The sequence below is a fragment of the Pleurodeles waltl genome, chromosome 2_1 (genome assembly GCF_031143425.1).
Source record: "Pleurodeles waltl isolate 20211129_DDA chromosome 2_1, aPleWal1.hap1.20221129, whole genome shotgun sequence".
Lineage (NCBI taxonomy): Eukaryota > Metazoa > Chordata > Amphibia > Caudata > Salamandridae > Pleurodeles > Pleurodeles waltl.
Window position 1 is genome coordinate 103,552,876 of NC_090438.1, and position 27,643 is coordinate 103,580,518.

A 27,643-nucleotide genomic window follows, 5' to 3' on the forward strand; every position below is an offset into this window, starting at 1 on the left:
TATCTAGCACACATTCCACAGCCTTCACACACTGCACAGGCTGCATCTATCACTCACCACATAACCTAAGTACGAATGTGAACTCACCCCCTTGTGGCTGCTGTGCTTCCCTCAAGCGCCCATCTATCTCAGGGTACGCCACTGCCAAAATGCAGGACATAAGGGGGGTCAGGGTCTGACGGGCACCCCTCCCTCATTGGGAGGACATCCCCAGCTGTGCCTCACTGGTCTTCCTCGCCCAGCGTCGCAGGTCCTCCCACCGCTTCCTGCAGTGGGTGCTCCGCCAGGCATGCACCCACAGGGTCCACACTTGCTTGGCGATGGCACGCCAGATCCCCTTCTTTTGATGGGCGCTCACCTGCATGGATAACATGGAGAAAAAGAGACAGTCATGTCGTGTGGCATCTTAAGTAATGCATTGGACACAACACATCCCCTGAACATACGCACATTTCAACCTTCCAGTTGTCCTCACAGCCCTCAGCCAGGTCCTTCCACAAGTCACTCATCCTCGTCCCAGGGCCCCCATCCACATTAGTACCACTCACAGACAGTACAATCATAGTGCACTCACCTTCTGCCCTGGTGCCCCATACAACTGGGCATACAGGGGTAGGACACCCTCAAGCGTCTCAAGTTCCTCCTGTGGGAAGGCTAGGGCCCTATCTCCTGCAGCACATGGCATCTTGGCTCCCAGTGGCAGAACACAGCAGCACACGCAGTGGAGGTAAACTCAGCACGAGTGCCAGGAGTCAAGTGAACATGAGCACATGAAATGGCAGTCACGGCCGCCACAGACATCACCGTCACTGCCGGCAGTGATCGCCATTGGCTCATGTCTCCCATAGTCAACCAAGTTAACCAATGAGGAGTTACACGGCGGTTGTGACCGCCTACCGCCATGACGTCTTATGCCAGCAGAATTCGCTCACTTTCATCTGTCCTGGGCATGCAGGACAGGCGGCTGCCATTTTACTATTACAATGTGTACAGAGGGGGTTTATGAGGTGAGTCATGGATGTTTAATATTGACCTGTACACAGCACCACTGCGTCCACACAGTACTTTATGCCATGACTGCCGTATTGCCAGGTACGGTGAGGCCCCTGGTCGATCTTGCCATCCTTGAAGAGAGGCACGTCATCCAGTGCTATCGGCTCAACTGTTAGACCATCATGGATGTTGTGAGGCTGTTGGAGCCGGATCTGCAGCCTGGTCTTCATCATCCCAATGCCATCACACCCACAGTACAGGAGTTGGCAGTCCACCACTTCCTTGCCTCAGGGTCCTTCCAAACAACAGTTTCCAAATGTCTCAGCCCATGTTTAGTAAAGTCTTGAAGAATGTCCTATTTGCCCTACTCAAACATATTGGCAGCTATATCAGGTTCCCCCAGCGTGACGATCTGCCCACTGTGAAAGCAGCCTTCTACACTGTGGCACATGTGCCACATGTGATCGGGGCTATTGATGGGACCCACATTGCCCTGGTGCCACCCAGGAGGAGTGAACAGGTGTTTAGGAACCATAAAATCTTCTACTCAACCAATGTTGAGGTGGTATGTCTTGTAGACCTCTACATCACTCAAGCGACTGCCCGGTTCATGATGCCTACATACTGCGGAACAGCAGTATCCCACACCTGATGGCACCACTGCAAAGGGATTGTGCCTGGCTCATCGGTATGTATTGTGTCATATGTGTGTCTCTGTATTCTGCACACTCGACACCACCTCCCAGATTTACCTACAGTTTTCAATATGCCAATTACCTCTGTGCACACAGGTGACTCTGGTTATCCAAACCTGCCATGGCTACCGACACATCCCATTACCGGATGCTGAGGAGGGTGCAGCTATGCCAGTGGCTGATGAAAGGACAAGGGGAGTGATGAGGAGGATGATAAGGATGCAGCTGATTCCAGAGCAGAGCTGATACAACAATACTTCCACTGACATACAGGTATGAGTCAGAGCCATGCTATGTAACCAGTTGCAATGTCTGCCGTGTGCAGGGCTGCTACCAGGGTTGTGACTTCAATGTGGATTTAGTGTGTACACATTACTTTAGATGTGGCACTATTAACTGTATTACAGAACTTGTAAATGATTGCTCCCCCTTCTGGCAATGTCACATAAATTGGTAGGCCAATGGTTTTCCTGTTACACATGTGATGGCTGTACATAATGTACTCATGGTAGATAAAGACGTAGACAGAAACTGCTCAAAGCTGTTTGTTTTGTACCTCAAAAAAGAATACCAAATGTCAGACACACAATGGTTACAATACGCCTGCCTACAGGGCCCTGAAATGTAGCATCCCCGTAGAAGAAGAAACACTGGAAAACACCCCATTGGAATTGAGACTTTTAGAGGTGGAGATACAAAAGAAGCTAATATCACAGACTTACGGTACAATCATGAGACATACACAACCCTCACTGTATAGTTTATGGGAGCGATGGAACTGAGACTGTAAGGAACTGGAAGAGGAGGACTGGATGGAGGCATTGATTTTTCCAGCCAAAGTGGCTATTCCAGCATCTCTCAAACTAATACAAATTAAAATATTACATAGGGTATATTGTATGAGGTCTCTAATCTAAGATAGGGAGGGTAGAAAATGATAAATGCCTAAGGCGATGTGGGAGTGAGGGAACATTTTATCACACGTTGTGGACCTGCCCCAGGGTCGCCAGATTCTAGGAGGAAGTGGGGAGGACCCTGGGATGTGTAACAGAGACTAACATCGAAATGACGCCGGAGTCGATGATACTGGGGGTATGGGGCTACACCGATCACACAAGATATCAAAAACTACTGATCAATTTAGGTAGCATGATTGCAAAAAGGGACATAGCCAGGAGTTGAGGATCTGAGATAGCACCAAGCCACGATGAATAGTGGGAGGGTATGGATAGATGCTGAATACTGGAAAGAGAAATATAGGAGGAGGAAGTGGAGTTATCCAGTGATCACTATAATTATGTTGCTTGCGATGTAAGCAAAATATTATTGCAGTTTATTGTATTACATACAAAAATAACAATAAATGTGTTATAAAAAAAAAAGATGTTTGTTTTATAGTACAAGTGCAAGGGCTGATCAGTGGGGTCATGGCGAGTAGGATCATGAGTACTTCACCCACCTGTGGGGAGTCGTTGTCCAGTATGATGACCATGTGACAAAGGTGTTATGACTGTGGACAATCAACAGGATGTCACTGAGACACACAGGGGCTATGTTCTGAAGTGGCTCATTTCCTTGCTGTGGTCTTGTCATCAGTGGAGGCTGGATGCCTGGTTGGACGTCCTTAATTGCGTGGGGGCTCCTCAGCTACAGGGGGAGGCGTGCTGGTGTCCTGTGGCAGGGCCCCCGTTCCACTGGTTGCGGCTGACGTAGAGGGCTCAGATGTGATATGGATTATGGCAGGGGCCTGCTGGTGGGAGGTGGACTGATGCTGGCAAGTTCCGGCAGCACCCTTGCTTTGGTGGCATTGTGGGGCTGCCACTGCTTCATGACCTCCTGATGGTTCTCCCTCTGTAGCCTCTGAGTCTCCTGCAGGGTAGGGAGGCTCTGGGCCATTGTGCCCTGGGTTTGGTGGTATGCACCCAGGACCAGGTTGAGGGCCTCCTGGCCAGTCTGATGTTGTTGCTGCCCCTTCCTTTGGACCACAGATCCCCTCCCACTAGCCCTGGCCCCCTGTGCCCCTGGCACAGTGTGCCCACTCCCAGTAGCACCAAGGCCTTCATTGTCTAAGGCAGGTACCCTGGACTCAGGCCCCTGTACTGTGGGGCACACCTCTAACTGAATGGTCCCTGAGGAACAGGTGTGGGGAGGAGGGGCTTGTTGTGGTGTTGTAGCAACACAGGAGGGTGAGTTCGGGGTGTCTAGGTTGGGGCTGCTGGAGGTGGACTGGCCAGTCCCCCAGACATCCACTGGGGCCTATATCCTGGGAGGGCTGTTTGACCTGACCCTGGCATCCTCTGCTGGATGGCAGTAGCCGGGTTCGCTGTGAATGGAAAGGGTGAGAGATATTATGTGGAAATGTTGTTGTAGCAGTATCATGGTGTGCTGCTTGCAGTGGGTGGAATCATTACCCAGGGATGGCAATGACATTTGCAGCAATGCAGACACTGCATGGTGAATGGCCTTTGGGCCATGATTGTCATATCAATTGTAGTTGTGGGTTTGACAATGCTTTAATTGGCATTGGTAGTGAGGGTTGGCTAGCAGTCTGGGTGGGCTGTGGGATGACTGTCCATGCAGGTGCACCATTGTGAGGTGTAAGTGTGACTCTGATCCGGCATGCCTAGTGATGGATAGTGGGAGTGGTAGTTGAGGAGATAGTGAAGGTTGAGTGTGCATTGTGCAGGGTGGGTGGGTGGATTGTGGGAGAGGGGTGGTGTGGCGTGTAGAGTAGGAAGGTGGGATGATAGTGGGGGTTCATTCTTGTGATTTGTAATATGATGGGGAGTGGTAGGTGCTTGGGAGGCATGCAGGACTGGAGTGGTTAGTGCTCAGGCGTGTAGGTTCCTTACCAGTATCAATCCCTCCAATGATTCCTATCAGGCCCTCAGGATGCATGATGTCCAAGACCACCTCCTCCCAGGTTGTCAGGTCAAGGAGAGGAGGTGGGAGTCCACTGCCAGTCTTGTTGAGGGCCATGTTGTGCCTGGACGCCATGGAGGGGACTTTGCACCTGAGGTCGTTCTACCTCTTTCTGATGCCGTCCTTTGTGCTTGGGTAGCTGCCGACTGCGTTCACCCAGTCGACAATCCTCTGCCATAGCTCAGTTTTCCTGGCGATTGATGTTTGCTGGACTTGTGCTCCCATCAGTTGTGGCTCTACTCTGACGATCTCGCCCACCATGACCCGCAACTCATTGTCGGTGAAGCGTGGGTGCTTGTGGCATGACATGTTGTGGGGGTGAGTGTTATGCGTGCGAGGTGCAGTGCGGACGGATGATTGTTGTGCGGGTGCGTGCAACGTGTGAATTATTGCTCTGTGTGCAGTGGTTCGTGGGTCATATAGCTCTGGCTTGTGGCGATATTCGCAAGGGTTTGTGGTGGGGGTGTATTATAATGCGGTGAACAGGTGTGTGTGAATATGTTTCAGGTGTGGGGTATTCGGCTGTCCAATCTGGCGTTGCCTTTTATTGGTGTTGATTTTCTAGCCCGCCGCAGTGCCCACCGCCAATGGTATTACCACAATGCATGTTCTGCTGTGCTGATTTGTAACTCATAATATGGCGTCCAGAATGGTGCCGGCGTGGCAGGCCCGGTGGACGGACAGTCGCTCTTTCGCCATCTGTGGCACTGGCGGTGTTGGATTTCTGGCTGTGTTTCATCGGCTTGGTGTTAGTGACTCGTAATACAGCAGACACTGAGCCGCCAACACTTGCGGGATGGTGGAGGGGTCTTGCATGGCTGTCTTGCCCGAAGATCACCAAACTCGTAATGAGGGCCTCAATATTTACAGAACTTTTGAGATATGAAACATTATATAAACAATGAATACTGTTATTATTAGATACTGACTCTGCTTGCTTTCTGGGTGGATTGCAGTTTTCAATACTGTTAGAAAAACCCGAGGACATCCACTGTCAATCAGAACACAGTGCAGCATTGCTGCATATGCTTGGAAGAGCAGTAAGATGGAGGTCAGGGATATGAATAAAAGGCTTGAAGACAGCCGGTTGTGTTGAAGGAATAGAACAAGCCACCTTTCAGAGGCATGCTCTCAGAGGAATGCTAAATGTAGAAAGGGTAGACCTCTCAACGTTAGGGCTCATTTGCCACTCTATTGTAATCCTTCACTATTATTACATTCCATACAATTTCCTTCTCATACAGTGCACAGGGGCGTTTTTTTTGCTAAATGTACATGAACATGTTAAATTCATACAGATGGAAGTAAAGAATAAACATACCTTTGATATTCTTAAGTGTCTCTAATTGCTCATTTTCGTGCAGCAAAATGTTTTAAAGCTGTGTTGATTCTGCAGGGGTGAGGGTTCCTTTTACTATGCCAATGCAAATAGAATGTAGATGATTCAATTATGGGAGTTTTTAGGCAGAAAAAGAACCTCGGAGGTCATTTCTACTTCTACCTTTCATATGGTAATTGTATTTGTCCAATAAATGGTTAATTGCACTGTTCACATATTTCCTATACGAGCAAAAACTAGTTTTAGTTTAAACTGCATTTTGGCTCAGGTACTTAAACACTTTAGATGTGTTTGCGGGTTCATATTTTGAGGTCTAGCTTGTCAGAATTAGCTCTTTGTAAGACATTTTGCAAATAACACACAGAGGGTTCTCTAGGTTAGATCCCTTCGGCCGTTGGCTTGTTTAGACCAGACACCCTCAGCCACTGCTTTGAGGAAGTTGCAATTACATCCCGAATCAGCCCAATGTAGTATTTATACATCACTTTCGTACTATTGGCTGTTAGGAGTGGTATTCTGCCTCCTAGGGAGCGCTTCCTTTGTAACCAGTGCGTGAAATGGAAACATAGAAGTGAGGGTAATCTGTAGAGTACCTGCTTATTTCTGAGAAGTGCCTGTACTCTCCAATTAAAAGCATTATGTTTTTCTCGAGAAGTGCAGGTACTCTGCCTCTAAAAATATAAAAGTGCCGGTACTCCGAACCGGCCCATTTAAAGCACTGTTTGTAACACAGGAGGAGCGGTGTTTTTAGAAGCAACAGCAGGTGGCAGGCTATTTGGGTAATGCATAAGTCATCTTGGAAAGTTTTCTCCACTATAGTGCTATTTCTCATTTCTATTCACTGCCAGAACTGGTTATTTCTTTGAAACCATTCAACAGCCGAAGTCATTCACTTAGCTCTGCATCTCCATAATTACTCTCTATTTCATACACGAGGAGGGCCAGGCTCACCGGTCTCTAGGTTAATTTATAGCGACTGCCTGGACTGCCCTAGCTAGTCATCTGCATAACACCACTGCTCACTGAAGAGCTAAGGACACGTCCGGTAACCTATCTCTTTAATATTTGGTTATTTTGGACTTTCCTGTCTTTCTTTGGTTTGTTAACACCAGGACACTCAGGAGGATAACAAAGAGCTCTAAAATACCTCAATCAATCAGGTCAGTTTGGGAGCCATGCTGCACCTCCTTCAGTTGTTTTTTCTTGTTTTGGTTGTGCATCTAAATGACATTACTGGAAGCGCAGCTCAGAGTAATGTTTACCCTCTATACTCAATATTATTTTTTGTAATTTTCGTTTCCTGAATTCACTTATGTACCACTAATATGCACTGCACCAACCAGGATTTAATTCTAGAACTCTCTGGTTTCATAAACGGACCTCTGCAGTGACCACATTAACCACGTTCCATAATGGGAGAGTTCATTTCCCATCAACTAGTTTAATATGCATTTAGTTTACACTTAAGGTGTGTGCATTATTTTTTTTAAATACGGTTGTTTGAACGTAAAAGTACAACAAAGTAGTTGCAAAATGTTTTGTTGTTCTTAGTCATGTCTTTGACTTGCCACCACAGGGTTCAGGATTACAGTTGCCTTACCTTTTTATGTACTGAAGTGTAATGGAATTGAAGACGGCCAGCGCTTCTAGGCCATTTTCATTTAGAAGTACTTACTGGGGCATTTACGCCCCCCTGGGAACAGGCGTGCTCCCCGGTTTAACAGTCTCTGGATTAGAACTTTGCTGACTGGCTACTTCTCTTATGCTGTGAAGCAATGGGTTCCCTCCGGCGCCATCCCTTCCTTGAACTGACTTCCTCTGAGCGCTTGGTGTCTGAAAGGTCTCTGGTTAGATCTTCTCTTGATAGTTAAGTTATAAAATAGAGGCCTTGCTCCGTTAGTGGAACGTGCACTCTTTGCTCCACTGCCCTTGTACCTCTGCTGGGGACCACTGCACTTATTCCAAAGTATACAAGGACACTGCTCAGGTGATCATACTTGTTTCACAATAGGCTGGGTTTTCACATTTTAATTCCAGTTTAGAATTATTTTTATAGGTATTATCTTAATCCCATGTCGGGAGGGGGGGGTGATAGAGTCATTAGACACCCTATATACTTGATAAAAGCAAGAGGAACTTAGTGTGTATGCAGAGACTTAACCTGCATTGGCAGATAACTGATCAACACCACTTGATAATTGCCATTTTCGTGATTTGTAAAGCAATGAATTTATGCTTCCATAAAATGATGCACCTTTTTGAAAGTCCCTGTATAAGTTGCAGATCTGTGATTTAGTCCAAAAAAGGGAAATAGAACATGCCTTGCCACAGAGCAAATCTGTCCTTCCTAACTTATGGATTTGTAACCAAGCTAAGACAACTCAATCATGCCCCATCAGTGAGGTACTGCTATTGTACAATACTGTCCCACTCCTGGAGGACACCTACCACTGAAACCCTAGCATAAACCCTCATACTTTGAAAGGAGCTTCTCTTTGACTTCTGCCTCTGAAGTCCTTTTTTATGCCGTCTGCAGGCACCATGTTGCTTTATCTGTCAATCTTGTGACCCAGATGCACCAACCACCCTTTAATATAACCTGCTGCAAGTAATACTGCCCATACATTCTTAGGCTATTCACAAATATTGTCAAGGCAGCCACTTCCTACACAGTTGCTACTGTTGGGAGAGAACCTTAACACGGGCAGGGCATACATGGTCATGAAGGGCTGAAATTAAACCAGCGGAGAGACTAATTGACACTGTGGCACACACCATAATCCACACACCCTTGTGAATGACAATTCTCATGCGTCAGTGGAAGGATGCAAGATCTGAACTCCAAGTGTTAGCCTAAAACTTATAAAAATGGTTACGGCCAATGAGTTATAATACAATGTTGACAACAATACAAGTTGACAATGAGAACACAAATGTTATGTTATGTTAAAAGGCTATTGTAGAGCACAAACAGCTACCCAACTCCTGGGCATCCCGGCACTGTAGAAAAGCACAGAAACCACCATTAATTACCCTGTAATGTTGAGCTGGCCCTATACAAATGGATATGTTTTTAGCTGGTTCCTAAAATTCAGCAGATTACTGCTGGACCGTAGCTTGAGTGGCAAAGAATTCCACAGTACAACGGCCCTGTAGGCATGGGATCAGCCTCCTCCTCTTACTCTCTTAACTGTGGGAACCTCCAGGACGGATACACACACACGCAGACACACCGCCCATTGGGACAACCAGCAACTATGTGCCCATTGCCATCCAACCTGTCACGAGTTAGTGAAAACTCATTATGCTGCATTTTACAAAAACCCAGTAGCAAAGATAGAAGCAGGGAAAAAAGAAAATAGTGAAGGTAAGGGATAGAATATTGGTCAGCAAATAAAGTAGAAATATGGGACAATAACAGAAGAAGATGATAGTTGACATATCTAACTACAAAATCGAAAAGGAAAGAAATTGGGGACAAAAAGGAAGTGAGAAGATAGCGAGAAAGCGTATTTATAAAGAAGAGACAGTGTGCATATATTGAAAAAAATCAATAGATGGAGGAAGGCAGAAGAGATATACAAGACAAACATATAAACAAAGAATGGCAAAAATGCATGTCTAACAAGATATCTGATAAATGGAAGGCCAGAAACTAAGTGCAGAGAGGTGATACAATTGGAAAGGAAATAGATTATAAAGGTCTGGGCGGAGGGGTTCGAACAACAATTTGCATGAAATTATTTATCCTGGCTCAGGAGCTTGACCTCTGGACTGATGTCTCGCTGCCATAGCAGCAGAGCCGAGCATACCTTTTCCATTCCCTATTTCACTGTCTCCAAAATCTGATGTCTATGTTGATCACGCATCACAGGGGCAAAAGTGGCAGCAGAATTAGGTTAGTAATACTCAGGACGCTGGAGCCTGCACTCTCCAGGATTCTCCTTGTCCTACTGTCTATACACCAGGCCTGCTGGAGAAACCACCCTTGTCAAGTAGCATTTCTACTGCATTGCCAACAGGTTCACTAAAAATGTACATGTTACAGACACATGTCTTCTAATTAAGGAGAGGTTCAAGGTGCTGAAGGTAGGAGTAAAAAGAACAAATGATGGACAGAATGCTGAACAATGCAAACCTTCACCCCCAGTCACAGATCTATGTTTAATCCATCATTTTCTGCTCATATGCAAATTAGTCTTGAACCTGCACCCCATGGGAACAGTCAAGCCCAAACTACCAAGCTAGGTCCTCTTAGACTTGAAACAAGCTTCCTGGGACCAGTTTCGGGGTATCACCCCTCATCAGCCAGACTAGCTTGAATCCAGTGGCAAAGTGAGCACAGGGCCCACCTCTGGGCATACCCTACATACTTACGACAACAAAAGCAAAAAGAACAGATGATGGACAGAATGATGAACAACGCAAATATTTATCCCCAGTCACAAATCTGGGTTTAATCCATCATTTTTTGCATATGGCTGGGTCCAAACTGGAATGGCATGCCAAAAAACAATGGATCTGTGACCTGGAGTGAATGTTTGATTTATTCAGCATTCTGTCCATCATCTGTTCTTTCTGAAGATAGGAGGAGGCATAGAGTGGAGTCCAGTGATTTAGGCAAACATGTAAATAAGGTCATCCAGTAACCACAATCAAAATCAATCAACAGCCTAACCCATATAATGGCACTAAGAAGCATGTATGTAGTTTAAAGGTGGATAGAGGCCTCCCAACAGGTTCAAATGGCACACTCTGAAGAGTAACACTAATGTGACGGCCCACGCTAGGCAACAAATCCATATCACAGATGAAGTGGAGAAAACCCACATGGATGGCAGCAAATCCTCGTTCTTGCCATTTGGCCTGAAATGTTCCCAGAAGACCACACAATACGGATATTGCCAGCCTTAAGTAAAACCATCTTGCAGACACTGTAAGACAATCTGAATCATACTGTGGCACCCTCTTTCCTTGCACAAACCATGGAACTGAGTCCAAGCGCTTTAAAATCAGAATCTAAAAAATAAGGAGGAGCTTGAGTCTTCTGCCCAAGACTCTCAACCATCACAATATTCAGTATAATTGTCTGAGAACCTCTAAGGAGGGCGGAGGGAACGTAAGTGAGAAAATTAATGGAAGGACCTACTATCAGATACTGCAATCTGCTGGAGGAGAGAAAGCCAAGGCATTTTCCACCAGAGAAATAACAGCACTAGTGCGCCCCTTCCATCCCGATGCCGGCCAAAAGTCGAGAGATAAGGGCAATGTGAGATGCATAAAGCAGACTTGGGACAGGAGCCCATATGGTTATCTACACTTACTAAGATGAGACAAAAGTCCGATTAAAAGAAGCATACCTTCTGAGAAGGAAAAGATCAGTGAAGTTCTGAACTTCTTACAACCCGCACTGAATGCATCATGTGATAGATGAAGGAAACGGGAAGAACTAACTCTCTGCTCAAAACACCCAAAGGTGATCATACTGTCCCTCCAGTGAAACCAATAAAACAAAATGTTAAGTAATCATGTTTAAGTTCTTATGACAAAAGACAGATTGGTCCTTTAATGTTTCCCTCCTATTAATGATGATTAGTAGATAGGTGTTTTGGAATGTATCAGTATTGTGTTCAGTAAAGAAATGCATTGCCTTTATGAGAGTAGTAAAATAATGTGCTTCATTATCACAGTGGTGTGCTATTCCTATTGTTCAAAGCCCAAAACGTTTTGCTTGGACTTCAGAGCAAGTTTTCATTTTTAATTTGCCCAATGCTATGCAGCAAAATGCTTTGTTGCCAGTTTACTGCACCACAGTATGTTTATGAGAAAAAGGATCGTCCGCTGCTATGGCAAGATTTGCATGCATATGTATAAGATATTTGAAACCGTATATAATGTTCATTATCACAAAGCCTTTTCTTCTAGGGTGAGCACTGGAAGCAAATAAAGTGAACTTCAATCACAGCCTGCAGACAGCATTTCCAATATATAAATATATTATGTCTATATTTCTCGCCTGCAAGGGTATTTTGGTGTTGAGAAGCTGTGTGCGCCTAGCCCTGCCTATGAAACTGAAAAGCCAGATCTTCAGCTTCTCATGGAATTCAAGAAGAAAGGAGGATCTGATGTGGTGTAGGATGATGTTCCACGCTTTAGAAGTTATGTTATGGATATTTATATAGTGTATAGCTACCCTGAGGCCTCCCAGCACTTCAAATAAAATCTCCAAAGACTAAAACATAGGGAATAGATGTTAATACAGCCAAGTTTTCAGTAGCCGCTGAAATGATAACTTGTGGCTGGTTAGCCCCAGGGAGAGAGACAAGGAATTTCAAAGTTTAGCACGGAGATAGGCCATTGACTTTCCACCCCATTTGACTTTTTTAATTGGGGGAATAACTGCCAGTACCGCTGATGATGATCTAAGTTGTCTGGTTGGCTTATACAGAGTGGCCAAGGTACGCAGCAACAGAGGAGTCTTACTTAGCATAAAGGGCTCTGTTAATGCAGCAGAGTGCCTTAAACTTTAGTCGCTGTTCAATGGGGAGCCAGTGTAAGGCTTTAAGAGCAGGTTTAGCCGACTGATGTCTGGGGATGTTGTAAAGAAGGCGAGCAGCCGTATTTTGGACCACCTGCAGCTTCTTTTTAACAATTTGTGGAGCCTAAAACAGGGCGTTCCCATAGTCCAAATGTGAAATCATTAATGCTTGTACAATACGTCTCTTTGCTATAAATGGGAGGACTTTAAAAACTTTTCTGAAAAGTCTAAGTATCCCATAACAAGTGGAAGATATTTTCTTTGCCTGGTGGTCCATGGTGAGCCATGAATCAAGCCATACACCCATACTCTTGATATAGCCCATGGGCGATGGAAGATCTCCTACCAAGTGTAAGGTGGGTGTTACTTGAAGTGAATTTGAAGAATGGCCCAAGATCATGACCTCTGTTTTGTCTCCATTCAGCTTGAGTTTACACTCGGCCATCCAGTTGGAGGCTGCCCGTAAGCACTGGGCCAGCCGAGAGTCAGCAGAGTTGTGCAGAGAAGAAAAAGACTACCAGCTGAGTATCATCCGCATAGGATATCAGCAAGAGCCCGAATGGCTCCACTATCCTTGCCAGTGGTAGCATAAAGATATTGAACAATGTGGGACTTAAGGATGAGCCCTGAGGTAGTCCCCAGTGGCTCCAGAAGCTACTCGAACAGAAAGATCAATTGAGTACCTGGAAGGATCTAGCATCTAAGAACTCTGAACCACTTCAGGGCAAGTCCTGTAATTCGGATTTCCCTCATTCTATCAAGTAAAGTAGTGTGGTCCACGGTATCAAAGGCTGCACTGAGGTCAAGGAGCACGATTGCAGAGACCATTCCCTGGTCTAATCTCTTCCTGACCTCTTCCGTCATTGCTATCAGTGCAGAATCCATACCGTGAGAGGGCCTAAAACCCATCTGGGATGGGTGAAGAATCGGATTGTCTTCCAAAAAGAGAGGATGGGTGAGTATTAACATGTTTTCCCAAAATCTTAACCAAAGTTGGCAGCATTGAAATAGGTCTATAGTTGTTCAATACCGATGGATCCAAGTTGGATTTCTTGAGCAGCGGCTTTATAATTGCATGCTTCCACTGTAATGGGAGGAGGCAGCTGGCCAGTGACCGGTTCAGTAGATCTGTCAAAATGGGGGCTATTATAGATGCTCCTTGAGCTAGAATTGATGGAGGCGTGGGATCCAACGGGGAACCAGATTTAAGTGTACTCAATAGCGTTCGGGTCATTTCTATGGAAAGAGGAGGGATCCTAGCTAGGTTAACTGTATCCATAGTGCATTGTCCACTCCCCTCCTGGGGGGCTGTGTGACTGTGGAGGAAAAGATGAATAGATATCTGAAATATTTTTTAGCAAAAAAGAGCCTAGCTCATTGCTGTGTTTAAAGGAGGCTTCAATATATTCAGTTTGGGCATGAGGGCATACGATTTCTTTTAGTATGCTAAAGATTTCTTTAGGGGAATTTGCAGTCTGTTCTATCTTCGTCGCGTAGTAGTTGCTTTGCTCCACTTTAATTTCCACATGAAACCGTCTAATAGCTATCCTATATTCTTTTTTGAGTGAGATATCATAAGATTTCCTCCATTTCCTTTCTAGGCATCTACACACTCTTTTTAATGATGGAAGATGGGGGGCGGGGGGATGACCAGGGAGCCTCCCCCCCACCCCCTGTTTACTGGCTCACCTTGCTGTGCACTGAAGCGTAATGTCCAGGCTGTTGGTGATCCACTTATTAAAAGCTTCTAAGGAGTCGGCCATATTTCCGTTAAGGATTGGTTTAGAATTTTCTAAAACACTAATCCATTCAACAGATGCCATCGTCTATACGGTTGAGATATAGTTTGTGAAGGTTTTTTGGTAGTAAGATTCAGGGAGATTTACGTGATTTGACCAGGCTAATGGAGTAGGGGGTAGGGCCATTAGGTCGACTGTATTACTAAAAACCATATCTATGGTATTTCCTTTACTGTGAGTGATGTAACAGAATGCTTGTCCTTCTCAGCTGGTTCTATGGATGTGTGCAAGCAGAGTCCAGTGGAGCAGAGATATAAGGGTGGTTGGTGAAAGGAGATGTGCCTACTCAGAGTGAGTGTTTTCTCGCTCTCTTTATAGCTCTATGAGCCATTATCAATGGTAAACAACATTTCTAGTGCCTCGACCTGCCTTACGATCTTTAAGAACCATGGTTTTAAGTTCTCTTTCCAGAAGTACTCAATAGCAGCAACACACCAACACAAACTGAACCATATTCTTTGTCTCCCAATCAGTAATCAGGCTGCAAGCCACTAACTGCTGCCCCAGCCCACCTGTATGTCTTGTCTCAGATCGGAGATCTTCAAGGCACATTTGTGTTAGTAATAACCGAATTAAAGGGGATTTACCACATGACAAGTGTTCCTCCTGCTGGCTTGAGATTTTAAAACTAGAGGATAAGCTAAGGAAGCTCAAATGGAAACTATCCAGAATGCACTTCTCAGGTAAACTTATGGTACTGGGTAACCCTCAGGATCAGCTGCTTCACAATCCCAACTACTCAGGAGGCAGGAGCATCTCTAAACCAACTATATGTCTCCTTCGCCAGTGAATTGGTGCATTCGCTCACAATATACCTTACACTGATATGTACTCCATTCTTAAAGACAAACTAAAATGTGGCCAAGGCTACTTCAGCACACAAGTCTACACTCGCCATTCCAGGTTTATATCTAAAGAAACTACTGAGGAGCACTGTTCGAAACAGTAATTCTGTGTAGCTTTTAAGGGCACCTATGTAACTTAATATTTTTCAGATATGTGGAATTCCTATTTGTTTGGGGTCAAGGGCAACAAGTTTTCATGTTTACGTTGTCCTTGGGGCAAGTATGCCCAACCCCCTTGGCTGCCAGTTTACAGAGAAAGGAACTGTCTGCAGTTGAGGTAATATGTGACTCCATATGTTAATGCTGTTTGAACCTGTATTTATGGTTCATTAATGAAAAGCCTTAATTCTTAGGGTGAGCGCTGTACATAAACGTTTTAAGGTCACACTGCACTACTGGCAGTGGTTTCAGCAAAAAAATAAAAAGAAAAAAAAGTGTACACATGTTTGAAAAGTTTAACAATATGAGGCTACGTATAATGCACCCAGAATGCTCTCTGATTAGATGCAGATGTTTGCAGAAGCTTATTAAGAAGTGTGATGATTCTCCGCTTTCAAAATAAAATGTTCAGAAAAAAATGCAAGTAGGAAAAACGTTTCACTACAATGAAATTTTAGGAGCTATTTCTTTGAAGCACCATGTAGTAAAATGTATTAATGCATGCTAGTATTTCCAAAAAATATTGCTAATGGAAAATCTGTGTAACCATTTTCAATAAGATTATGGGAAGCATAAAAATAAACAAGTACTGGCAAAGCCAACCGATCCAACATTTATTGAGAGTCTTTTGGTTTCATCAATGCGTGTCTTGTTTTCCCATGGCGTTTGTAACACTTTATTGTTGTGGGAGCTGCCAGGAACTCACCACTGTAACAAACACTGGCAAAAAGAAAAAAAAACGTTTTTGGTTTCACAAAGCACACATTGCCATCAGTGGTGTAACAAAGGCCCCGCAGCCCCCCTTCAAAGGGTCCACTAAGCACAGTACCTGCCCTGAGTGAGTCAGGAGGGGAGGGGGGCCTCCATGTTCTTTGCAAGGGGGCCCCGATCCAATGTGCTCCTTGTTGAAGAGCAGAATACGATCACTTACATTAAAGCCAGACGATAGAGAGAGAAATAGAAGTTTAATAAAAAACAAAATGTCTTTGTTACCACCAGACCTAATTAGGGACTCAATTCTTAAAGAAAGTCACAAAAGTGCAGAAGTTACATAAGTAGACCAGGAAATCGCACTCCTAGAAAATATTTGTGAACTGTATTTTAGCATGAGCAAATATGCATGTGTAGATTGAGAGTTCAATTTTCCTCCAACCACTTTTTTTCCCCAACCATGAAAGAAGTTTTACTTCTGCCATTGTCAGGAGTAAATTTCCAACATTTCTCATTATGGGGAACGGTTAGAGAAGAGCTGATGAAAATCCTTAAAACATGCAAGTTAGTAGGTTTGCAGACTCAAAGGCTTTCCCAGCCCTGGAACTACTGCTTACTGCCTCCCCCAGACCCAGTATGTAGATCTGCGGACAGGTGGCAAAATAAGGAAATTGCTATGGAAGGGCTTGAAATTCTTAGTATACAAAGCCCTACGGTGGTATTACCCCTAGCATGATCAGAGAGTCTATTATCAGAGCTCTTACATAATGAGATTGCTACCATAATTTGTCGCCGCACTACATAGCCCCAAAGAGACAAGTAGTTTTTTTTTTTTTTTTTTTTTTTTTTTTTTACAGGACAAGTAGATTTAAGAAGCAGCCTGTCCCATGGACAAGTAGATATTTTAATAAATTCCACACACCTGACTTGGATAATCACACAGTCTACCTTTGCATCACAAAGCATTTGAAAAAGGAATTCTGAGTAGCATCTAACATCGTTCATGTAGCTTAGCAATATCACATGATCACAATTTATCATTTCATTACAAACTATTTGAAATAGTTTCTGTGCCGCATCTAATGTTGCCCATGTAGCTTATCAATATACATGATCACAGAGTTTATCACTGCGTTACAAACTGTTCGATATAGTAATCAGGCATTGCGTCTAAGATCACTAATGTAGCTTACCAATATAATAAATGAACATAAAGTTTGTTTTTGTTTAACACTGGGGAGTGCTTATACTCCATATTTCAAACAGAAACAACTGTGTCTACCACCTTTGCAGTAGTGGCCTTTTCTACGCCTTCTAACGGTTTGCTCTACTATCTCTTGAGAATGCCAAGCCTAATTGTTGATACAATCAATAAAACCATCCCTCCATGATTCATTGCTAACTATACCTTGTTTTTCAAATCCTAACTAACTTTGACTTATCCAACTCTAGACTTCGACCGTGCTTCTTGAAGGATGTATAAGCTATTTGTAACCTACTCTGCAGACCATGAGTCGTAAGTGCCCCTGTCAGTTTGACTATACAACAAAAAACGCAATATAGGAATATTAAGATGGCTGTAAATTTCCAGTTGCTTTTCAGGATTATTGTTGCACAAGTTGTGACAGGTAAATCTCAAAGCAGAAACATTACGAGAAACTGGGATGTTTATTCCAGCTGCGGGTGATAATTTGAAAGATTTAATTGAAGAATCTGTCTAGTCTAAATGTTGCATACATTTTTACAAAGGTAGCGTGTCTACTTTGATTTCTTAACAATTGTGTAGGGAGTATAGAAGAGCAGTGCACAGCACAGTTACAGAATATACACATTATATATATATATATATATATATATATATATATATATATATATATATATATATACACACACACGGAGTATGACTGATTTTATATTATTTTAATCAAGTCATATGGACCACCACTGAATACTGGTCAGACAGCTTTACCAACAGTATAATCCAAAATACTCTTCAGACTACCTATGCAAGGTTTGCAAGCCGAAGCAAATGACCAGGCGCCTGAGATCAGCCCTGCGCAGGCTCAACAGATGTCGCTGCAGATCTCTCTAGATACAGGGTCTATCCTTTGGAACATCCTCTCCCACTCTTGAAAATGGAAGGGAATGTCTAAAGTCACAGCTCTTCCCTTCAACCTACCGCCTGGAGATCAGACTAAATTCAGATCATTCCTCCGACTAGCTTCTATTACTGGTCATTTAAAATAGGACTCCCCATATTAACTGCTAAACAAAACCAGCACTTGATACGTCCCAGAGTTGAGACTTTGGTTTTGAACTTGAACGAGATATTTAGAGTTAATTATCTGCACATTGCCGAAGATGCAGCCACAGAGCACCCACACTGAGCAACGCACATGGTGCCTTCATTGCTACTCCTCCTCGAAGTACAGATGAAACATCACATGATGAGCTCTCTAAAACCACTTTCATGAAATACATATATTTACTTTAATAGTTTTAAAGATAACAATGAAAACTGGTGACTGCGTGGTGATCAGTCCACGAATGCCAGAGTGTGATGAGTCTATACTTCTCCCAGAGTGGAAAAAAAACAGATAATGGGATTGTGTGAGTATGAGAAGACAGAAGGAGAGAGGACTAGGTTGGATAGGAGAGAGGACTAGGTTGGGTAATGGAGGAAGATGAAGCGAGATCAGTTCTCAAATGTCCAACTTTCTCTGATCATTCAGTGAACGTGTGTGATTAGTCCACAAATACCCTGGCCATGTGAGATCTGCCCATGAATACCAGTGTTTATGAGTATGTATGTTTGTGTAATGAATGCCCCAGAGAGAGAGAGTGAGGGAGAGAAAGAACGAGAGACAGAGAAAAACAGAAAGTGAGATAGAGACAGAATGAAACACAAAAAGAGCATCAGAGACAGAGAAAACAGAACAATACAGAGAAACGTGGAAAAGAGAGAACGAGAGGGAGAGAAAGAGAGAGTGTGTGTATTTGTGTTTTTTCAGTCCTTTAATTCTTCAGTGTGCATGACCACACAATATACGGCAGTTCTTAATTTATGGGTGATGCTCTAGCACTTTTTGGTAGGTTCTTGATGCTGTGATGTAGCGGGAAGCTGCCATTTTTTTTTTAAGTTAGATAAGTTTCTTCAGCCCTCCTCTACCTCCATCGGAAAGCCTGTTTAACACTGAGGAAAAGAGAATCAGGAAATGATAACTGAGGACATCTCTTTGCTCATGAGGCTGCATAATCAATAATAACTCATCATGCCATCAATATATTTACAGAGTCACACCTCAGCAGAGGAAATATGGATTGCTGTTTGTGTCTTTTATTTTGGCTTCAATACTGTTTGCTTTCTCATTGTCTGTGACCGCTCCTTCCTAGTCAGTCTCTACCGCTTTCGTTACCCTCTCCTCCATCGTTTCTCCCCTTTCCTCATGCTTTTACTTGATCTTCTCTCACCCGTCCTGCTTGACAAACCATGGCTGCTCTGTCCTGTTCTTTTCAATCTCTTTGTCTCTCCTTCCATGCCTTGGTCTCCTCTTTGTCCATTCTTCAGTCCCAACCTGTGCATTTCTACCCTTTCCCTTCTCTTCTCTTCTCTGTAAACCTGTCCTTTTCTCTGGCTCTGTTCTGTCCCTTTTTTCACCATTTCTTTCTCTCATTCCATCTCTATCTAGTGTGTTCTTTTTTCTTCTCGCCAACCCACCCTCTTTGTCTATCCTATCCTGTGTGCTTCTATTCTCATATCTTGTTTTCTTTCCTTCACTCTCTTTTCTCTCTCTCAATAATTGTCTGCCTATGGTCTCTCTGTTGAGTCTCTTCTCTCCCCTTTGTCTTCTCCCTTGCCTAGTCGTGTGCTAACCATCCCTCTATATGTTTGTAGCTCCAGCCTTCTTTATTGCTGTTTTCACCTCCCCGTTCTATCTCTTCTCACTCCTATCCTCATCTGTTTTGTGTCTCTTGCTGTCATTTTCTCTTCTTCTCTTATCTGTTATGTTTCTGTCTAAGCTTCCCTCCTGGTCTCCTCTTTCTCGGTTATGTTTCTTCTCTCTCGTAACCTTGTAATCCATTATCTTTTTATCTTCCTCCCTGCTACTTTGACATCTACTTTCTCTCTGATCTGCCCCTTAGCCTCTGTTCTCTTTTCTCAGTCTTACTCTCAATGTATTTCCCTCTACTTTCCTTTCCATTTTCCTCCATCTTCTCTACAGATATACCTTACCCTCCATCTCTTCTTTAGGTCTATTCAGTCTCTGCTTTATTCTCCCTTTTTTTGCCTGCCTCTTTCATCTGCTCTGCTTTCTCAGTCTTTGGTTTTCCCATCAAGGTTACCATTTCTCCTTTCCTTCTCCTAGAAGTCTCCCCAACACTCAATCTCTTCTTAGTCCTTTCATTTCTCTTCTGTCTTATTCCTCCATGTCTCGCTTTTGGGGCTTGTGAACACTATAAGCAACCCTGGTCTTTTGGGCCCTAGGACCTCAGAAAAACAATGTATGTGGTAGAACTGCAGATATAAAAGTTGTAATAGCCACAAGGATCAAGGTGGCGCATTACATCAGATGGAATTTGAGGGATTCTGGGAGTGTGTCACACTGGATAAAATTGGAAGGATTACACTAGTGTTTGTAACATGGAATTAAATCTGAAGACTGAATGTGGTACACCACACTGGATGCAATACAAAGGAAGAAAGGCATCTTCTATGATAAATGAAAGAACAGAGTAGTATATCATATTGAATAGCATTTCATGGGATGGCATTTCAAGACTTCCTATACAGGCACAGCTACAGACCATCAATCTAACAAAACTCATTCAGAAAGACACATCTTAGCTGCAATCATCATTCTACAATAGCAGGAAAAAGTTCATAAATTGAAGCGGCTATCACCTCAACTTCTTTTTTGAACAGGAACACCTGCCAAAGTTACAGTGATCAACCAACATCCTTACACAAAAGCTCAACCTCTGAGCACTTGATTGCCATTTCACTTACGGCCTCTCCCATAAAAAAAACAGAACTGAAGCATTTCTACAAGTGACTATTTGACAAAATAAACATGAAGATGATTATGTTATCACAGGAAGAGGCCCCTACAAGCTCATTAATAAACAAAAAGCGCTTATGACAGGACTAGGTGCTTTATAATGACAGTAGATGATCTCAAACAACCAAAATGAATGCCACAACACAATAGAGAAACTGTCCATCCATTTAAGGATGCAGAAGTATTATATTACTAGAAGTGGATCTCTAAACCAGAATGCTCTACCAAGGAACGACATAGGATCCTCTGAAAATTCGCAACCCATAACGCACCATCACTGAAATCCTACAATCGCAAGCCTCCTGAGAAACTATTGCAAACTAATCAACTCTAAAACAAAGAAGGTAGACTGTTACAGTAGAGAGCAAGAAGACCACCAACTTGCCTACTGATGCCAGAATCAATAAATGAAACGCCATTATTAACCAACAGCATGTGGCCTCTCAAACAAGTCTACGGGCTGAATGCAATATAAACGCTCAGCTCCAGGAACTTTAAACTCCACCCCACTACCACCAGCATTAGCCTACTCATTAAGAAAAAAAACCTCACATGAGTAAAGCTAATCAATCCCCAACGGTCCATTTATAGGAAAACTGTATGAAAGAGCTGTCTTCAATTAGATCTGCGACTTCATAAAAGGTAACAACCTACCTTCTGATCACCAAAAGGACTTTCACCCAGGCCAAGGAACGGATTCTGCCCACATGTCCATTTGGGATGACTGATCTGGAAACAATGATAGATAAAAATGAAGTGCACTACTAAGGTTTAACATGCCTCCTGTCTTTGACGCAGTCTACCACCATACCCTAATATTCAGACTGGAAGAGTTGGATACCTGATGAAGCATCCTAACCTGGATCTCCTCTTGTATTTAAGGCAGTTTCACAATCATCTCACTGACTCATATACACCTGCTGCTTTTACTGCTGACTGTGGCATATGGTCTCACAACTTTTGTTCAATCTCCACTTTTCCTCAGTATCAGATCTGATCAAGTCCTTCAAGCTAACCTGCTACAACTATGCTGACCATAAACAGATCATCCTAAAACTGGGAAAACAAAAGGAGATAGAACTTAGCCACTGCCTCTCCAGTCATTGATGAATGGATGTGGAATAACCAACTTAAAACTGAGAACCTATTCTGTGGATAATGGAAGAACTACCAACCTATGACCATGTGGCCCCAGACAAGCTACACCCCACCAACAATGAATGAAGTAAGACACATGGGCGTGATCAAAGTTTCCAACATTTCCCTAATAGCTCATGTGAATTAATTCACAAGCACCTTCTACTCCATGCAAGATATTAGATGAAAGATCTTCCATATATGCTACCTACAGAATCTGAAGGCTTCTAATACCTTGACTGTTTCGACTAGAATACACAAACTGTATTAACCTGAAGAGAGAATTTTCCTACAGCAAATGATGCACAGGATGCACATCTTAACAGCAAAAAAACTTCTATATTTGTATCTATTGGAATACATCAACTATGTCCTGCAAGCACTTCCCTCGCCCCTAATGCCAGACACTCCCCCTACAAGACAAAAAGCTTTGTAAGCAAATATATTGAGGAAAAAGATCTACTTTAACCCACACAAAGTACCACACATATTCTTTTTATGTAGTAGACTAGCACGTCAGATGACAACTTCCCCTTTATACATGCAGCAAAACTAAGGTATTCTCTCCCAGCAATGATAACAAAAGATCACATAGAATTCAGTAAGGAAATCAAGAACTTGCTGTTCCTAAACAGATGCATAATGCATGATCACACCAACAAACAGCAATGTTTTATTGCCCGTATGGAAAGACTAGACATCAGAGGAGTCAGGAACATTCCGAGCCAAGAACCAGAACCTATTCCTGCTCAAGGGTGGAAGGTTTCGACACATGTCTATCTCATGCTCTAATTCATTTCACTCGAAGCACAAACACAGCTACCAGAAAGGATTTGCATTACTGACCACGCACACCAAAACACTTCTCACACAGGTCACAAAGTCAATTCATATTTACTTAGGAATGTTATCCCTTACTCCTCTTTACCCTATTACTCACTTAAGCATGGCAATAGAGATCAAGAGTACAAGAGCCACTCTGGTCATCACACAAAAGCTCCAAACACTCTCCACAGAGCCCACACTGCAATACACCATCCCTCCAACCAAGAACTCATTAAGGGATAGCTTGTAACCAGTGCGCTAAAGTACACAGCACCTTGTTTGGTAGAAAGCACTATAAAAATGTTAATGCAAATACATGCATAGGTATTGGGGTTTCTGGCAGACTGTGCATCGATAGCAGGGGAGGCTATAGATACACTAAGACCTCAGATCTGTGGCACGGGTTAGCTGTGATGTTGTTATTCTCTGCACAGATGAGCGCAGTAGTCTAAGATGCAGAGCTGCATTTATGAGGAATGGAAAGTGGAAGAACGCAGCAATGCATGTCTGTGGCAAAAAATGACTTCATGTGTCTCATCTGTGAGGGAGGTAGGAGGGGAAACACACAACTTTGCGAGTATGGGCTAGATAAAGGCAAAGGCTGCATAACTACAAGTATTGCGTAGAATGCACATCCCCTTTTCGGGCCTGTAATTTACATCAAGGGTGACAGATTTGTTGTGCCTGTGGAACGATTCGAGGTAGATATGAAAACTGTTCACCCACAGCATAGCACAATATATCATATGCTACCTCCTCATATGATATCTTCTAATATGCCTCGCACAGTTGTTTTTTGTCCTGTGACCGTTTAACAAGCAATATGTACATCCTGAGACTTAATATGACATTCGATCAAAACACAATTTGTTAGTCTTTACCTGAACTTGCAAATAACACATACGTATTAAGTCTTCCCACAAAATATACACCACTGAACCATTTTAAAACAACACGTTAATCAAAAAATATATTTCAAACACTTCAAGATGTTCACAAAATGTTTTGCCTTGTAACAATGCCATCACATATTTGCCTTTTGCGCCACTGTGCACTGAAATCAGGATACATCAAGCACCACATATGCAAAGGAGAGAGCAGTCCTCAGAACCTCCTCATACTACATAACAAAATAGAAACGAAGTTACTAAAAGATATAGTAGACACGCCCCAGCCTATACAGACTATTTTGTAGCCATTTTACAAAAACAAACTAATGCAGTAACACAATTAAAATTTTGGACTGTCCTCTGCGGCAAGGATACTTAAAAAATAAATGCGAGGAGGAAAACCTTACCACAAATCCCAAATGGGATCATGCTGGTATTTTTCACAACATCTGAACTGTGTGCAAAAGAGGCATAAATAAAAAGAATAAAGCTAACAAAAGTAACTCAACCTACTAAACATGAAACGGGGAGACAGTAGCAGTCAGGATTCAGAATCTGAGCTATAAATACCACACTCTCAGCCTGGCTTCCAAAGAGATCTCTAGCCAAGAAGGACACAAATTCTCACCCTGTGCACTACGATCGAAAGGAAGTAAGACGTTTAAAATCGTAAAGTACTCTGAGGAATGGGAAGAAAAATACATCTAGGCAAAACAACACAATGCCTGTCGTATTTCATTGCAGGGCAGTGGTTTATGGAAATAAATAGGAGCAACTCACATTTTTGATCCTTTTCGAAAGCCAGCAACGGTTTAATTAGCTCGGTCTCATTATATGCTCTGAAATACAAAAAAGGCACCATTAGAGTGACACCCCACTGGCAAATTACATTACTTTGACATTTATTAGGAGGCTGCCTTCAGTGAGGGTTCATTGACGGAGTAGGAAGACATATTATAAAGTTTTCTCTAGTACAGAAAAATTACAAACCAAATCTGTATTTCGAACGAACCGAGTACCCCCCCCCCCCCCCCCAAATATTCTTGACATCTACCACATGACTGGCGTGGGTTACTCGTGGTCTTCCAGGACCTTTCAGCTTCATTCGACATAACTGATCATGTCAGGTGCTAAAACTACTTTAACTCAGGACGGACTTTCTTGACCTAATCTTGAGCTGGTATTTATCCACTCTTTTCACTCGTACACAGCTGGTGATCACCTCGCTCTCAGTGTCCAGCATGAAAGGCTCAATTCCAGCCACATCACAGTGTAACCTTTGGCTTGAACACCCTATCTGATAAACCAAAGGTCTGACAGCTGCCAACACGCCGAGAATTCGGTGATTCGTGAAGGCGCCGCCTGAAAGACATCCTCACCATACATACCTGCCTGCAAACTTCCTCCCACTAAATAAAGCCTCAAAAGACACAAGTTCTACTTTTTACCTACAGAAATAGACTGCACAGACTCCTACTGAATGAACTCTTCTTTGATTACATTCTTAGGAACAACTCACCATCTGTAAAATCCTTATGTTCCGCTAATTATAACACTCTGAGTCTAATCCCCCACATCAACAAAAGGCTAAATGCACTTTCGTCTTTCACGCTCTGAAAAAAACACATCTGCTTTTGTAATATCATAAATAAATAAAATAAACGCCACTCGATTGCTAAACCTCAAAAGACTAAACGATCAAAGAGCATGCCAGTATTAAGAGTAGCAACCACTATATGTCACTGTAGGTTACGACCACTTAGGATGTTTCTCTAGAGCGCACAGAGCTCTCAGAACCAAACATCTGCTTTCCATCTCGTTCACACCTTCACCGGGTTGAGAGAGGACCTACATTGGCTGGCCATGCTCCTCTGGCTACAGCATCTCTGCCCCAGACAGGTGGATAGGGCGCCCCCTTATGACCAAAGATCAAGTCAACTGCGGCCCTTCGGTTAATGAGACACCTCCTGGCCACTGGGAGTCGCTGCCGTGCTTCAATTTCTCTGCCCCACCCTATCAGGGGCTGTGAGGAATACTCGAGGCCCCTAGGGGGAGGGTTAATGATGTTACACCTGCGGAGTGGAGGTTACTATGTCTTTAAAATCCCTCATAAAAAAACGCTTTTAAATTGCGCAGTGCAGGCTTTTGTTTTATTTGTAATATTTTTTTGGGCGGAACACTTCTCACTTTGTTGCATCAATACACGGGAGGAGGCTTCTTCCAATGACCACGTCACGTGTGTAAATTCCATGCGTCACAGGACCTCGCAGCGCCTCTTCGAACAGGCCCTCCCTTCCACATTCACCCGCTACCCGGCCGCGAAACACGCCCGGGGTCCCCCGCTGGTCCCGCGCCACAGCCCAGAGCGGGGCCGCGAACACTTCCTCGCCAGTTAGAAGAGCCCGCGCCGAACGCGCCCCTCCCGGCCCCCGACAGGGGAAATTATTGTACCGGGAGGAGTAATTGCCAAGGCAGCAATAACGTCGAACCATATCCGACAACTGACACAGCCGGAAGACGCATTGCCCCGGCCACGTGGTGGGAAGAAGTGCAAACTATCACCCCGTGCTTATTCTTCCCATAATGCGCAACGTCTCCATTTATCCCGTCACCCTGAAGGCCTGCAATCAGCAGAGCGGCGAGCGGACGCGGGGGGCGTCGGCGGCCATTTTGTGGGGAAGGGCAGCGCGCGCGTGACGCCGCCGCGAGCCCCGCGCGGACCCGGGGGCGCAGTAACCGGAGCGCCGGGGCCGCGAGCCACGGGGGCCCGTCCGCGAGGGAAGGCCGAGCTCCCAGCACGGCACCCGCGCCACACTCTACCAGCCGAGGGAGCGGGGCCGCGTCGTCTTGGCCTATAATTATTGCAAAATCCGTTATAGACTCCAGACACCTTATTTGAAAGAAAAAAAAAAACAACGCATTGCGTGACTGTTGCATTCCAAAGGTTTTATAGCCAATTATTGATTTTTATATTTATTTTTCAGACATCCTAGTTCAGCCATGGTTCCAGGAGCATGCCTGCCCTTCAGCGGACAGTGGAAAACAGAAACCGAAGCACGTTTGCTACTACTAAGTGGTGCCTTTTTAAAGAAGCCATGGAGGATCCCTCTATTGCACCATCGTGCAATCAATGTGAATTAATGATCTCTGCCAGGCAACTATGCAGCGGCGGCCTGTCCTTCGGGGCTACGCCCAACCCCCACCTTTCTGCCCCTCAAGAAGAGTGTCTGTCAGGCTGAGTGGAGGTCAGCCTGACAAACATTCTCAGGTGTCACAACCCACCGCGTATGGTATCCAGCCCAGCCAGGTGTTTCACACAGGACATACAACAAATCTGATGGCATTGCAGCCGGGAAGGTCTGGTATGGCCTGGCAACCCCATCCAAAAGGCAGAATGTGAGTCTGTGCGGCTGGCTCTGGAACGACATTGAATCAGGCGCCTCAGCAAGGTACAGGATTTGCATCCGCCTTGCAGGACTTCGACCCTTCTGAAGATCTTTATGCGCCACAGTTTGGAGGTGGCTGAGTGGCCAATGGTGAGGTGCCTAGCACCAGTGCAGGTTGCTTGGTGGGGGATGCTGAGGGTAATCAGTGGGAATTAGACTATGGAGAGGATGAGTGTGAAGTGGGAGAGATTGTGGAGGAACAACAAGAGGTGCACCACCAACAGGGCCTAAGGGGAGCAGTGAATCTCCCTCTCGGAAGAGCACTGTTTTTTTGCAGCCTGTTA

The 27,643-nt window shown here is 44.1% G+C and overlaps 1 protein-coding gene across 6 annotated transcripts in view; it reads right to left on the reverse strand.

Annotated features, from left to right (window-relative positions):
* Positions 1–27,643, reverse strand: part of NEXMIF (neurite extension and migration factor) — an 801,617-nt gene that overhangs the window by 312,446 nt on the left and 461,528 nt on the right. For 2 of the 6 annotated variants that reach the window (XR_011199139.1, XM_069210949.1), the window contains exons 3-4: positions 24,694–24,752; positions 21,716–21,790 (exon numbers count right to left, since the gene is read on the reverse strand). Coding sequence is in view for 1 of the 6 variants with exons in the window: in XM_069210975.1 (XP_069067076.1) it covers positions 24,694–24,695 (2 nt within the window). In the remaining 5 variants the exon portion in view is untranslated. Of the gene's footprint in view, positions 1–21,715; positions 21,791–24,693; positions 24,753–26,100; positions 26,576–27,643 lie in introns of those variants that run through there. The other 4 variants (XM_069210975.1, XM_069210943.1, XM_069210956.1 and 1 more) reach the window with 3 other exon arrangements.